Raw genomic sequence first — 14,361 nt, forward strand, 5'->3', positions numbered from 1 at the left:
TACACAAATAATACAAAGCAGCCTCTTACTTAAACCACCTTAAATTGTTTTGAACACAAGAAGGGATTGGAAAGTGCTATACAAATGCAAATACATTACAATATGTATTGTAGAACAGAAGAGACTTGTGTCCTATTTAGATGGAAACTGTAGAAGGTTAGAAATAAATGGTGGTTTGCTACAGTGTGTTCAGGCCACTTGTGCGTGTGGGGATATAACTTGGTATCAACCATTTGGCAGGGTTTTTAGCAACACAGCCATTTTAGGCTTCAATTCTCAATTTAAATTAGTGTTTATTTCCCTTTAATTTGTATTACTTCTGTCCACTGCATAAACATCCCTTCCGCATCACTTATTCTACAAACACAATATAAACTGATCCTCTGTTTGGAAGGCGGTGATATATGAAAGGTTAGGTTACTCACATCAAGTGGTGTGTTGTGGTGTAAAGTGACTCTAAATAATGTATTGAACTGAAATACGGGAGGAAATTTGTTTGGGTCACACAACGGTAAAGTGGTGTCCCAGATTACTAACTGTCCAGTCTTTTAAATATACAGTGTTATAGAATATAATACTTGCAGGGACATGATAATCACGCATGAAAGCAGTTTAATCATACAGAGCGTTTTAAGTGTTGCACTATAGGAGTACATAGAGTAGAAATCGCAGGTGGATGGCGTTCGCCCACTATTTTTGAATCTTGAATCCCTTTGTACTGCTAATCTACATTTTTATTTTGCTTGTTACTTACGGAATGTTACTATAACAATTTTTAACTGCATTAAAAATTATAAGTATAAAACCATCAAAAACACATTTGTAAAATGTTATATATTAGTTATTATTTGAACTATTAAACAGACAAAACGGTACACTTAGGAGGGACACTGTTGAGCATTTCCTAGTAAACTTTCTGATATTCACGGCATAAGTCTTCGATGAGAATTAAATAATGCCATTCTGTCTAATAACACCAGCATAAATATAGAAACATTGAATGTAAGGATTGGAAGAAAAACATACACTGGTTAACACGCCAAATCGCACATAAACTACTGTACAACGGTACCTGATATCCTGCTTTAATTTCCTTCAACACACTTTCGTAGCACACTTCTTCCATATCATGCAGCTGTTGCACCTGGGTAAGTGGGGGGGGGAAACAAAATACACATTTAAAAATTCTGCTTCTGAAATATCACAGATTGTATCACTGCAAATGAAACAAACACAGAGGAGCATAAATAGTGCCTGAGGAGAAAGGCTTCCAGTCTTGCCCCTTTTGACGGACCTCACCAACACTAAGATATGTATCTATTACTCAGATCCACCAACCTCTAACCACATGGTGACAAACCTCCCTCACCAAAACAATCTCCTCCCCTGTGCATTCTTCCTTTATTTTTTAAGAAAACTTTATAGTGGTACAGGCCATCAAAAATGTCCAGGACTCTGATATATGCAGACAGAGGGAATAAAATCATTCCTATGGTCTGGAATCAATTTCAAGGACGAAGCATCCGCCAAATATGGTGAAAAGGAACTGAGTAACTATTAGTGTATGACTGTTTTGCAGGGTTTTAGCCATTACCTTGTCTACTTTTACAAAAATACTGAAGGTCTCAGAGTGAGAGTGCACATCAAGCTCATTTGTTACTTCACCACACTAGACACCTCATGACCGCTTGAGAGATCATGCCCAGATGCCCTCTGCTCACATGAATGTTCTAGTGCAGTGGTACCGAACCTGTGGTCCGGGGACCCCTGGGGGTCCGCGAAGCTTCCTCAGGGGGTCCGTGACTGCTTGAAAAATGAAATTATATTCACAGATTAGGTCTTCAGCTAACAGTAATGACTCAGTGGGGGGTCCCTGGATTCCAAAAATGATTCAGCGGGGGTCCCTGGGTTCCAGTAATGATAAAGTGGGGGTCCACAGAAGTCAAAAGGTTGGGAACCACTGTTCTAGAGGATCATGTTTATCGGGTGATCTCACATTCTGTTGATGATGTGGAGGTCATATGCTTGCTCAGATCTCAGCAATGCTTAGGTCATGGTCACCCTTTGGGCTTGCACCTGTCATAAGTGCATTTTCTCAAAGGATTATTTTGGCTCAGCAATAGGCTGCAGTATATAAATAAACTTGGTGGTTATTTTAAGTTGAGTCGGTAGACAAAAATCTTACATAAAATAATGAAGTAGAAAGGAATAAAAGAGCTCTAAATTACTTTTCTCAAACTTCAACGATTTCTCAGACCACATGTTGTCTATCTGCATGGAATGACATTTGTACACAGTTAAGGTTTGGGTGCATGACCATAGTCACACGGAGATGAACGTGAATAACTCTCTAATGTAAAAGACTTAAAAGCTACAGATTCAACAACGAAAGTCTCCTGAGACTTGACAATGCCACAAATAACCAGGCAATAAGTCAGGCAATTACAAAATGCTCCGACATCAAGCTAATTAGTGTTCCTGTGGCAAATGTTCATTATCCTTATTATCATTATCAATATATCCACTCACAACATCTTAAATCTCCCAGTCACATCATGGTATACACATTCAAATTCCATGCACTCATCTATTGCTGGATTCAAATCAGGACATAGGTGCACTAATCCAATCAGTATATACATATATGAACCCTTTTACATCTTAGGTCAAGTACCTCGTAATAGCATTCTCTTCTCAATCTTTCCAACTCTCTTTTGAGGCTTATTTCTGGTATATTGCTATAGGTTTTTTTTCTGGGTGTCTGGAAACTACTCTTTGGTTTGTGAGGGCCTATGCTCTGGCCAGAATATTGTTTTACTCTGATTAGCATTCCCTCCATTTTTCACCCCGAAGATTACTAATGAAGGAAGATGTTTTCTTTGCATATAGGGCGTTCACACAAGGGCACATATTTGTCCAGATTCTGTTTCTCCCTTTCTTGGGACTTTAATCCTGCTAAACAAACTTTGCAAAGCAATACATTCATCCTAGACGAAAAGGGTGCCTCTTTAAACAGCCCAATCCATTTAACAGTTTTACCCTCTTCTGTACTTTTTCTTATTTCTAAGATATTCCTTGCTTTCCCAGATAGGAATTCCTAGCTTCTGGAAAACGTGAGTCTCTGATTTACTGCTTACCGATGTCATAGGACTGGAGGTATTTTGTCTCTTCTGGTTATTCTTTCTATCTTTCCTTCCTGACTGCCTCCTTCCTTCCTTACTTTTCACTTAATGTTCTTCGGTGTTTCAAAGATAATTACAAATGATGCTGAAGTGTATGGGTCAACCCCATGCTTCTTCCAGTTCTACATTTTCTCTGGCTGAAAGGGTGTTCTGTTTCAGCATGATTTTTTTTTATTTCTCCCTTATGCACTTTTACTTTAATGGTGACATACTACATTACCACATTTTGTCAGTTCAAGTGGCCGATGTACTACCAATTCGACACCCTTGGTACTCTCTTTTCACAACTGTGAAACTTTAACAAGGGCAACATTTTCATTGAGATTATCCCTCTTCTGCCCACCACCTCGGCTACACTATTGTGTAGTTACTCTATGTGTAAGAACACCCTGTAAATTGGTGATGTTGCCAACTATAGGACGCTCCAGAAAGAATGTCCAGGTGTTTCATGTGAATGCTCCTGTATGCTTTAGCGAGGTTATCAAGTCATTCTCACTCTGTGAGTTCACCCACAAGACGTCTGATAAAAAGGCACACTCGTGACATCCAATTACGCTGGTTCTGTGTAGGAAACGAGCTACTCTCATAGATAACATTTTATTTAGACCCTCCAAGTCGGTACTGCTTTCCAACTGAATCACAAATGTAGGGATCCTGCGACTAGAAAGAGTAAACATTGCATGCAAGTACCTTGCACAATTAAATCTTAGCAGTTCTCTTTGGTTTGTCACATGTATGATTTATTCATCTTCTGACTTTCACAGGTGACTGTTAACCATATGTTTAGAGGCTGATTAATTCTGAGCATCGTTTTGAAGTCTCACCGTCTCTAATCTTATAGAATTGTGTTCTACACAAAGGTTTCACTGAACAAAACATAAGTAGAGTATTGCTTACCAAAAGGAAATTTTGTAATAATTACTTTCTGCAATATCCCCTTTACTGCACGTTTTTGCAGCTCAACATTGCGCTACCTTTTACTAGGGAACATTTGTATGAGAAACATGAGTGTTTCTCCCATTATCTGGATCCTCGGGCCTCCTCGGTCTCCTCATAATGGTTGTGCATATACATGAAGAGGTTACTGTTTCGCCTTTTAATTGTGCAGTAGTCGGACCTTGTTTACTCTTCCTTTACTAGCCCCATGTGTTTGTGTTCAGTGGTTCAACTTCGTAACAACACTTCTGTAATTATTTGCCGAAGTAACCTCTCATGTAATGAAAATTCTGCTCCGAAGATTGCCCCTGAAACACTTAAGCAGATTACTAATGTCACTAGAAACATGGGGTCCTAATTTACTTGTGCCACTCGGCTGTAGGTCACAACTGTCCTTCTATTGTTTGAGCAACCTCTAATTTTCAATTTCAAACCCACATATTCTGAGTCACACTGTTTGTCATGTCAAAATGTGCAGTTCACCCCAGCCCAAAGTATTACCTGTTACAGCCTATGTGGCTGGCCTGGCTCTCTACGCCCTAAAGCACCCTCACAGCTTCAGTTCTTGCTTTTGTCACTATAAGCAGTACTTACTCTTTGTAACACTGATGCAGTCTTTTTGCTATTGATTTAGCTCTGGTTTCCATTTTGTCTTTGTCACCTACTCTTTGGACTCATGGAGTATCCATCCAACTCCCAACTCAAGCTTAGGGGTAGCCACTTCATTTGTCCCACATCTACAGCAGTTGTACTACTACATTCTTGCACAGAGCATTATACTGACAGATTGCATAGGGGTTTAGAATCCTGAGGCTTCAATATTACAATTTTCAGCTTGGCCATGTTACGGAACAAACACAACTTTCCTATTTCCTTCCTCTTCCTGGTCACACTTTACACATAGTATATAAACGTAGATTATCCACTGCCTCCTTGAATCTCAGCTACACTCTGTTGACTCACTTTTGGATTCCTGTCCATTTCATCCCTAGATGCTACTTCAATCCTCCTTTTACGAATATGTTCATCTCCCAATCAAGCCAAGCTCTCAAACATATCTACCACCATCGAAAAAACTGATCATAAAAAAACTAGTACATACCCAGAGAATATTATTTACAGTAGGATATATACTGATGGTATTTAGAGGATACAAAGAAAAATGTGAAGGGCATGTAGTCTGGGTCCAAAGTAGTGTTTCAGTTCTTGTCCATTTGATATATGATGATCAGGAATGATGACATCACACGTCAGATTTACTTCATTTGTGTCCAAATGACACTGTTTAAGCAAACCAATAAAATCAACCTTTGAAGGTATAGGGATAAACCCTCCCCTTCCCTTCTTATCACTCTGTAAGTACTGTTGCTAGGATCCCTGATGAACAGTCTAGATGGCAAGATTTGAACAGCATGTGAATGACAACCAACTTTACCACCATCAATAAATTATATCACCTCAATGTTTGAAGAACATCTAAACTTCAATCACAGATATCTTTTTTAAACTTAACCGTGTAAAAGAATTTCATGGATTTACATTTTTGTGCCTCAATAATGTGAAATATGCATTTTCACACACAATTTCACATCCACGGACAGATTTAATACAATTGCCCATGAAACAAGTTCTCTATAATGTGTAGAAGTGCATTTTCCAATGAGTTTTAGTTAAGTCACATTTCTGTTTAAAATGCCATTTTGAGGAAAATGGAAGTCATTTCTGTCACTCACTCTGAGCTTCCTCCTACACACTTCTTATCCACACAGGCTTTGCAATACACAGCCAAGCTGCAATGTATTAGGACGTTTCCATTGTTAATTTTGCTTTGCCCATGGTGAACTCTTTCTAGCTTGGATGTAATTGGAAACATGCTTTCCTATCTTCTGCTTTTTCACTAAGGTTTATTCATTCACATAGTGCAATACTGGAAATTTATTTTGTGTTGTTCAAACATCTCTGGATGACATTAGCAGAGGGTGCTGAATCAATATCAATGCATTGGATTAGTGCTTGGGTTTTAACCTGATAAGTGCAGGCGTTGGCAACTGGCCGATGCCCGCACACCTTCCCTGGTGCGGGTCACACCCAGTGACCTACACCAGGGAGCGATTTGTTTTTATTTAAATACCTCTTGGGAGATACAGTAGAGCTCCTGTGTCTCTCCCTGGCACCCCAACCGCCCATCTTTGATGTCAGCGCGCCATGAGGCTCACTGACATGACAGTTCGTTTTCCCCACCGGAGCAGGAAGCAGCAGGTAAGGCCGCTTCCTGCTGTGTTGGGGAAAGGAGTCCGAATGGGCCTCCCCACCATTCGGGAAGGCCTCGTTTGAAAGGGGAGATTCTCCTCGTTCAAACAAGGCCTTCCTGGAATGGTTTCCTAGGGCCAGGGAACCCCACTAGACACCGGGTAATTCATTTGGGGGGTTGGCCCCTCTTAAAACGGGGCATATTTTTAAACAAAATAAATTTAAGTTAAGCCCTGGGGAGGCACGATCACGCCTCCCAGGGGTTAAAAAAGTAGTAAAAAATGTTAAAAATTTTAAAATAAAAGTGAAATTGACAGGGGTCGTCCGTGAGCAGGGCTGACCCCCTGTGGGGGAAATTTTATTTTAATAGGTGTATGGTTTCCCTGGGGGCCACTATGCCCCCCATGGGAAACAATGCAGTTATTAAAATATATATATATCTATATAGATATGTATATCTATCTTTCTATATATCTATAGAGAGAGAGATCACTTTTTCAATGCGTGTGTGGTTTCCCTGGGGGCTGCAATCAGCCCCCAGGGAAACCACACCCACGTATAAAATGATCTCTTTACATATGGAAAATGTCACTTACCCAGTGTACATCTGTTCGTGGCATGTTCTGCTGCAGATTCACATGCTGTGCAGATGGATTCAGACGTCCAGTGTTGGGCTCGGAGTGTTACAAGTTGTTTTTTCTTCGAAGAAGTCTTTTAGAGTCACGGGATCGAGTGACTCCTCCTCTTCGGTTCCATTGTGCATGGGCATCGACTCTACTGTTAGACTGTTTTCCAGCAGAGGATAAAGGAAGGAGTGATAGAGTATATAGATACAAAGTAAGAGCTGTCAATACAAACAAATACAGGCTTACGGGGAGGAGGGAGGGTGCATGTGAATCTGCAGCAGAACATGCCACAAACAGATGTACACTGGGTAAGTGACATTTTCCATCCGATGGCATGTGTAGCTGCAGATACACATGCTGTGCATAGACTACAAAGCAGTTTGTCCTCCCAAAAAATAGCGGTGGCTAGCCTGTAGGAGTTGAAATTGTTTGAAATAATGTTCTTAGAACAGCTTGACCTACTGTGGCTTGTTGTTGTGATAATACGTCTACACAGTGGTGTTTAGTGAATGTATGGGATGTTGACCATGTAGCTGCTTTACATATTTCAGCCATTGGTATATTCCCTAAAAAAAAAGCCATTGTTGCACCTTTCTTTCGTGTAGAATGTGCTTTGGGAGTAGTTAAAAGCTGTCTTTTTGCCTTGATATAGCATGTTTGGATGCACCTGACAATCCATCTTGCTAAACCTTGTTTTGATACAGGATTGCCTATATGTGGTTGTTGGAAAGCTACAAAGAGATGTTTAGTCTTTCTAAATGGTTTGGTTCTGCCTACATAGTACATTAAAGCTCTTTTGATGTCCAATGTATTTAGAGCTCTTTCTGCAACAGAATCTGGCTGTGGAAGGAAGACTGGCAGTTCCACTGTTTGATTTATATGAAATGGTGATACAACTTTTGGTAGAAACTTTGGATTTGTTCTTAGTATAACTTTATGTTTGTGTACTTGGAAGAAAGGTTCCTCAAGAGTAAAGGCTTGGATTTCACTTACTCTTCTTAAAGAAGAAATTGCCACTAGGAAGGGAACTTTCCATGTTAGAAACTGAATTTGACACAAGTGCATTGGCTCAAATGGTGGACCCATAAGTCTTGTAAGCACTATATTTAAATTCCAAGATGGAACTGGTGGTGTTCTGGGTGGAATGATGTGTTTTAAGCCTTCCATGAAAGCTTTAATGACAGGAACTCTAAATAAAGAGCTATGTTGTATATTTTGTAAATATGCAGAAATTGCAGGAAGATGTATTTTTATTAAAGAAAATGCCAAATGTGATTTTTGTAAATGAAGTAAATAGCATACAATATCTTGTATTGATGCTGTAAGAGGGTCTATATTTTTAGATTGACAGTAATATACAAATCCTTTCCATTTGTTTGCATAGCACGGTCTAGTAGTGGGTTTCCTTGCTTGTTTAATAACTTCCATACATTCTGATGGGAGTTGTAAATATCCAAACTCTATGACCTCAGGAGCCAAATTGCTAGATTGAGTGCTTTGGGATTTGGATGTCTGATTTGACCTCTGTTTTGTGTCAACAGATTTGGTCTGCATGGGAGTTTGGAGTGCAGTACTACAGATAGATCTAGTAATGTTGTGTACCACGGCTGACGTGCCCATGTTGGTGCTATGAGTATCATGTTGAGTGAAGTTTGCCGCAGCTTGTTGACTAGAAACGGAAGGAGTGGGAGAGGGGGAAAAGCGTACCCAAATATCCCTGACCAACTGATCCATAGAGCATTGCCCTTGGATAGGGAATGTGGGTGTCTGGATGCGAAGTTATGGCATTTTGTTTTTTTCGCTTGTTGCGAACAGGTCTATGTTTGGTGTTCCCCACTTTTGAAAGTACTTTTGAAGTACATGAGGATGAATCTCACATTCGTGATTTCTGCTGAGGATATCTGCCAACTGATTGTCTAGCCCTGGGATGTACTGTGCTAGTAGATGAATTTGGTTGTGGATTGCCCATTTCCAAATTTCTTGGGCTAGAAGGGGCAGTTAGGATGAATGTGTCCCTCCCTGTTTGTTGAGATAACACATGGTTTTCATGGTGTCTGTTTTGATACGAACATTCTTCTGTGTGAGAAGAGGTTGAAAAGCCTTGAGAGTTAGAAAGACAGCTAATAACTCCAAGTGGTTTATGTGTAGCTGTTTCTGTCTGACATCCCATTGTCCTTGAATGTTGTGATTGTTTAGGTGTGCTCCCCAACCAATCATTGATGCATCTGTTGTAATTATGGTCTGAGGCACAAGGTCTTGAAATGACCGCCCCTTGATTAGATTGGTAGAATTCCACCACTGAAGGAACATATATGTTTAGCGGTCTATCAACACTAGATCTTGGTGTTGACCGTGTGCCTGTGACCATTGTTGTGCAAGGCACTGTTGTAAGGGCAGCATGTTTAATCTTGCGTGTGGAACAATGCAGGATGCCACCATTCCTAGAATTTTCATGACAAATCTTACAGTGTATTGTTGATTTGGTTGAATTAGTGGAATTAGATTTTGGAAAGCTTGTATCCTTTGTGTGTTTGGATACACTAGAACTTGTTGATTATTTAGTATTGAACCTAAATACGGTTGTAGTTGCGCTGGTTGGAGGTGTGATTTCTTTTGGTAGTTTATTGAGAAACCTAGTGTGTGTAAGGTTTGTATTACATAACGTGTATTGTGTACGACTGCTTGATTTTATTAGCCAATCGTCTAGATATGGAAAGACATGTATATGTTGTCTTCTTAGGTAAGCTGCCACTAATGCCAAGCACTTTGTGAATACCCTTGGCGCTGTTGTTATTCCAAAGGGTAACACTTTGAATTGGTAGTGTTTTCCCTGAATGACAAACTGAGGAATTTTCTGTGGGCAGGATGGATGGGTATGTGGAAATACGCATCCTTGAGGTCTAAAGCTGTCATAAAATCTCGTTTTTGTAATAGCGGGATAAAATCCTATAAAGTTACCAAGTGAAAATGTTCTGACAGGATGTAAAGATTGAGGGGTCTGACGTCTAATATTGGCCTGAGGGTGCCATCTTTTTTGGGAATTAGAAAGTATAGTGAATAAACTCCTATTCCTATCTGAGACTATGGAACTAACTCTATTGTTTGTTTGAGTAGCAGAGATTGGACCTCTTCATGTAACAGAATTGTGTGTTCTGTGGTTAGTTTGTGAAACTTGGTGGAATAGTTGAAGGAGTGTTTATCAATTCTAGGTAATAACCAGTTGTCTGTGGTGATATTTTGCCAATGTGTGTGGAACTGTTGTAGTCTTCCCCCCACAGGAGAGGTGTGGAGTGGAAGGGAGTGAGGGAAGTCACTGTTTTGGGTGTGTTGCAGGCTGTTTAGAGGTCTGGAATTTTCCTCTATTTCTAGAGTATTGTCCTCTATATGTGCCTCTAAATCCACCTCGTTGGTACTGTGTTTGGTAGGCTGGTTTTGTTTGGGAGGTTGATGCCTCTGAAAGCTATGGTCTGAAACTACCTCGAAATTGAGATTTACGAAATAAATGAGCCTCTATATGGTGTAGAATAGAGTACACCCATTGCTTTAGCTGTGTAGGAGTCTTTTCGTAGCTTTTCTATTGCTATGTCTACTTCTGGCCCAAAAAGATGTTTTTTAATCGAAGGGCATGTTTAACACAGCCTGTTGTATTTCTGGCTTGAATCCAGAAGATCGGAGCCGGGCATGTCTACAAATAGTAACTGCCGTGTTGACACTTATTGCAGCGGTATCTGCTGCATCTAGGGCAGATCTTATTTGGTTATTTGTTATAGCTTCCCCTTCTTCCACTACCTGTTGAGCCCTTTTTTGGTGTTCTTTTGGGAGATGCTGTATTATACCTTGCATCTCGTCCCAATGGGCTCTATCATAACGAGCTAGTAGTGCTTGTGAGTTTGCTATTCTCCATTGGTTTGCCGCTAGGGACACAACCCTTTTCCCTTCAGAATCAAATTTTCTGCTTTCCTTATCAGGAGGGGTGCATCTCCCGAGGACTGGCTATTTGCTCTCTTCCTGGTAGCACTAACCACAATATAGTCAGATGGTACCTGATGGGTGATATAATCAGGGTCAGAAGGTGCAGGTTTGTACTTCTTTTCTATTCTAGGTGTTATAATGCGTGCTTTTACCAGCTTGTTAAAAATTTGATCTGCATGTTTTACCATGCCTGGGAGCATCGGGAGGCATTGGTATCTAGAATGAGTTAAGGATAATGTGTTGAATAAAAAATCATCTTCTAGTGGGTCTGTATGCATTGTAACCCCATGATAGGCTGCAGCCCTAGCTATGACCTGGTTATATACAGTAGTATCCTCAGGTGGGGATGTTTTAGAGGGGCAGCTGTCTGGATCGTTGCTTGGGATGGGATCAGGGTCATAAAGATCCCATGGATCAACAGTGTCCTGTTGTGAGTCATAGGAATGAGTTAGCGAATGCATTGGTGTAGGGCTGGTGTAAGGAGAGGTAGGTAGATGTGGTGAATGAGGAGGAGAAGACTGAGGAGGTGCTGGCTTCTCTTTCTGTTTTGGCACTTTAGCTGGGGGCTGCATAGTGTCCAATTCCTCTTGAAATGCTAGCTTCCTCTTTGTTTTTAAAGGAGGTGATGTGATAATTCTCCTTGTTTCTTTATGGATGTGGATCCTGGACTGCCTCTCATCCATAATTTGAAGTATAGGTTCGACCTCTGACTCCTCCTCAGAGGTTTTTTGGCTTTAAGTCTTTTAGAAAGTCCGTGTTCCTCTGTATATACCCTTTTTTTCGGCTCTGAAATGTCTTTTTTCGGGATCGAAAGGATGAGGAAGGTCTCGGCTCCAAAACAGGTTTTTTTATTTCCAACTACGAAAATTGCTGTTTACTGGAGTCTGAAATGGAGCTTTTTGTCTACTCCGAGGTTTCCAGAGGGGTTGCCTTTTTCGGTGCTGACCTGGAGGGTCGGTCACCGACAGTCTTTTTTCAGGCCGAGCCATGGCCTTCCGGCAGTGGCGTACTCAAGGCCTTCTGTTTTTATTATGTGAGGGTGCAGGGGCAGATGTTCTCACATGCTGGCCGGCTTCTGTCGGGTCTGTCTTCCTCAGATTCTTGCTCTGACTCCGAATCTCGGACTGAGACCGCTGTCTGCAGTAGTTCTTCTACGTCGAAATATTCTCCACTCTTCAACGCCATTTCGAGTCTTCTTGCTCTTCTGTCTCTTAGAGTCTTTTTCAATCGGAAGGATCGACAGGCCCCCGCAGTTTTCCTCTAGATGGTCTGGAGAAAGGCAGAGGTTGCAAACCAGATGCTGGTCTGTGTATGGGTACTTCGAGTGGCACCGAGGGCAGAATCGGAATGGAGTTCGATCCATGAGGCTCTCCACGCGGTCAGCCTGAACATTCCAGAGTTGGGCGCACGCGCCCCGAAGAGCGAACAAAGTTGTTTCCCGACGGTACTGCTGTGTCGATAGAAGAATATTAACGCGATTGATACAATACCGACGAAAAGAAAGTCTCGCAAAGTTTTCCGAATCGAAATCTAGGAGCAAAAGGAAACACATCCGAACCAGACAGCGGAAAGAAAATCTAATAATGGAGTCAATGCCCATGCGCAATGGAACCGAAGAGGAGGAGTCACTAGATCCCTTCCCTTCGAAGAAAAAAACAACTTGTAACACTCCGAGACCAAAACTAGATGTCGGAATCCATATGCACAGCATGTGTAACTGCAGCTACACATGCCATCGAACACACATATATATATATATATATATATATATATATATATATATATATATATATATATTTGCCACCAGTTCTCTTGCAGTTCCAGCTTGCATCATCAAAGCAATGCACATACTTCAACTGATGCATTTCAACTATAGCTTTTAGGCTGCAATAAAAAAGTCAAGCAACTTTTGTGATTATGTTTCTGCTACAAAAGGATCTGACTTTTGTCTGGTGCCAGTTTTGATGCCATAGAGTAGCACAGATGTTTAAATGCCTACTGCAGAGCTCAAATCTGTATTTTATGTGAATAGCTGAGTGGATTAGTAAAGAAAGTCATTACCTGTGCTATAATACAAATGAAATGTATGTGCAAGGGGGCTATGTAGAGATGAAGGGCACTTTTGCTGGGTGGTAGTGAGGGAATCCGAGGAGGTGGTTATGGGACTAGGAATCCCATTAATGATTTTTGGACTGGGCTCCAGAGGCGCTAAAGACTGACGATTGGTATGTGACAAGGTGAAGTAATAGAGTGTCTTTTTTTTTTTTTAGTGTCTTGGCAGAACATGCTGATTGAGGGAAGAAGCAAAGGTAAAGTGACCTTTACTGCTGCACACATCACACACACACACACACACACACCAGCAATTTTGTGACTGTCTACGTAGGTTAGTGTTTTAGAGCAACAGTTTAGCCAGTAGCAGAGATGGCGTCGCGTTGTATGACTGCTGCTCAAGCCCTAACTCGGGTTATAGAGGACAGCTCTGACGTAGGATCAGAGACTGAGACAGCAGATGCTGAGATAGCATCTGACGGACAGGACAATGGTGCAGACTCTGTGAGTGATTTTTCCGACAACTCCTCCTCCAGTGATTCTGAGGGAGGTGAAGAGGACAGTCCTGCTGTCCCCTCAGAAGCGCAGTCTGTGCAGCGAGACAATAGCGGGTTAGCCCAACCCAGAGAGCAGGTGCATGTGGCAGCAAGCACAAAGAGAGTGCTCTATTGGGAGCTCCCCAATTTAGTTCAGCCCCAAATTCTACCACCCAAATCGTATTGTGGAGACAACAAAATTATCTATCACAAAACAACCTGGTTTTGTAAGGCAGGCATCTGCGTTTTTGGTCCTGGGTTCGGCGGCCATATAGGGAAACATACTAAACCCTGACATTTCTGGAAACTAGACACCTGGGGTAGTCCACAGAGGTGTGGCTTGTGTGGATTCCCCAAAGTTTTCTTACCCACAATACCCTGCAAAGGTGAAATGCTGAATAAAAACTCTATTTTGACTTGCATTTCTGTCACACAAACTACAGGAATATGCTGGGATCCACAAAATTCCAACCACCCAGTGTTTCCCCACCTGTCCTGATAAAAACGCTACCCCACTTGAGTGCCTGTACCTAGTGCCTACATTAGGAATGGATCACCCCAGGGTCAACAGTTGCCCTCATGTAAGGCCTAACATTATCCGTTGTATGATCCATTCCTGACATGGACACTAGGGCTACCCACACAAGTGAGGTACATTTTTATTGGGAGACTTGGGGAATGCTGGTTGGAAGGAAATGTGTGGCTCCTCTCACATTCCAGAACTTTCCATCACCTAAATGTGAGGAAAATGTTGAGGTCTGCAAAGGATTCTGGGTAACAGAACCTGGTGAGAGCCCCACAAGTCAC

At 41.4% G+C, this 14,361-nt stretch overlaps 1 protein-coding gene across 1 annotated transcript in view; it reads right to left on the reverse strand.

Moving 5' to 3' along the window:
• The window catches only part of ASCC3 (activating signal cointegrator 1 complex subunit 3), a 1,806,704-nt gene that overhangs the window by 898,055 nt on the left and 894,288 nt on the right, over positions 1-14,361 (reverse strand). Inside the window, exon 13 of the mRNA XM_069235471.1 lies at positions 1,073-1,144. Coding sequence (XP_069091572.1) covers positions 1,073-1,144 — 72 coding nt within the window. The remainder of the gene's footprint in view (positions 1-1,072; positions 1,145-14,361) is intronic.

Source organism: Pleurodeles waltl, chromosome 5 (assembly GCF_031143425.1).
Source record: "Pleurodeles waltl isolate 20211129_DDA chromosome 5, aPleWal1.hap1.20221129, whole genome shotgun sequence".
Taxonomy (NCBI): Eukaryota; Metazoa; Chordata; class Amphibia; order Caudata; family Salamandridae; genus Pleurodeles; species Pleurodeles waltl.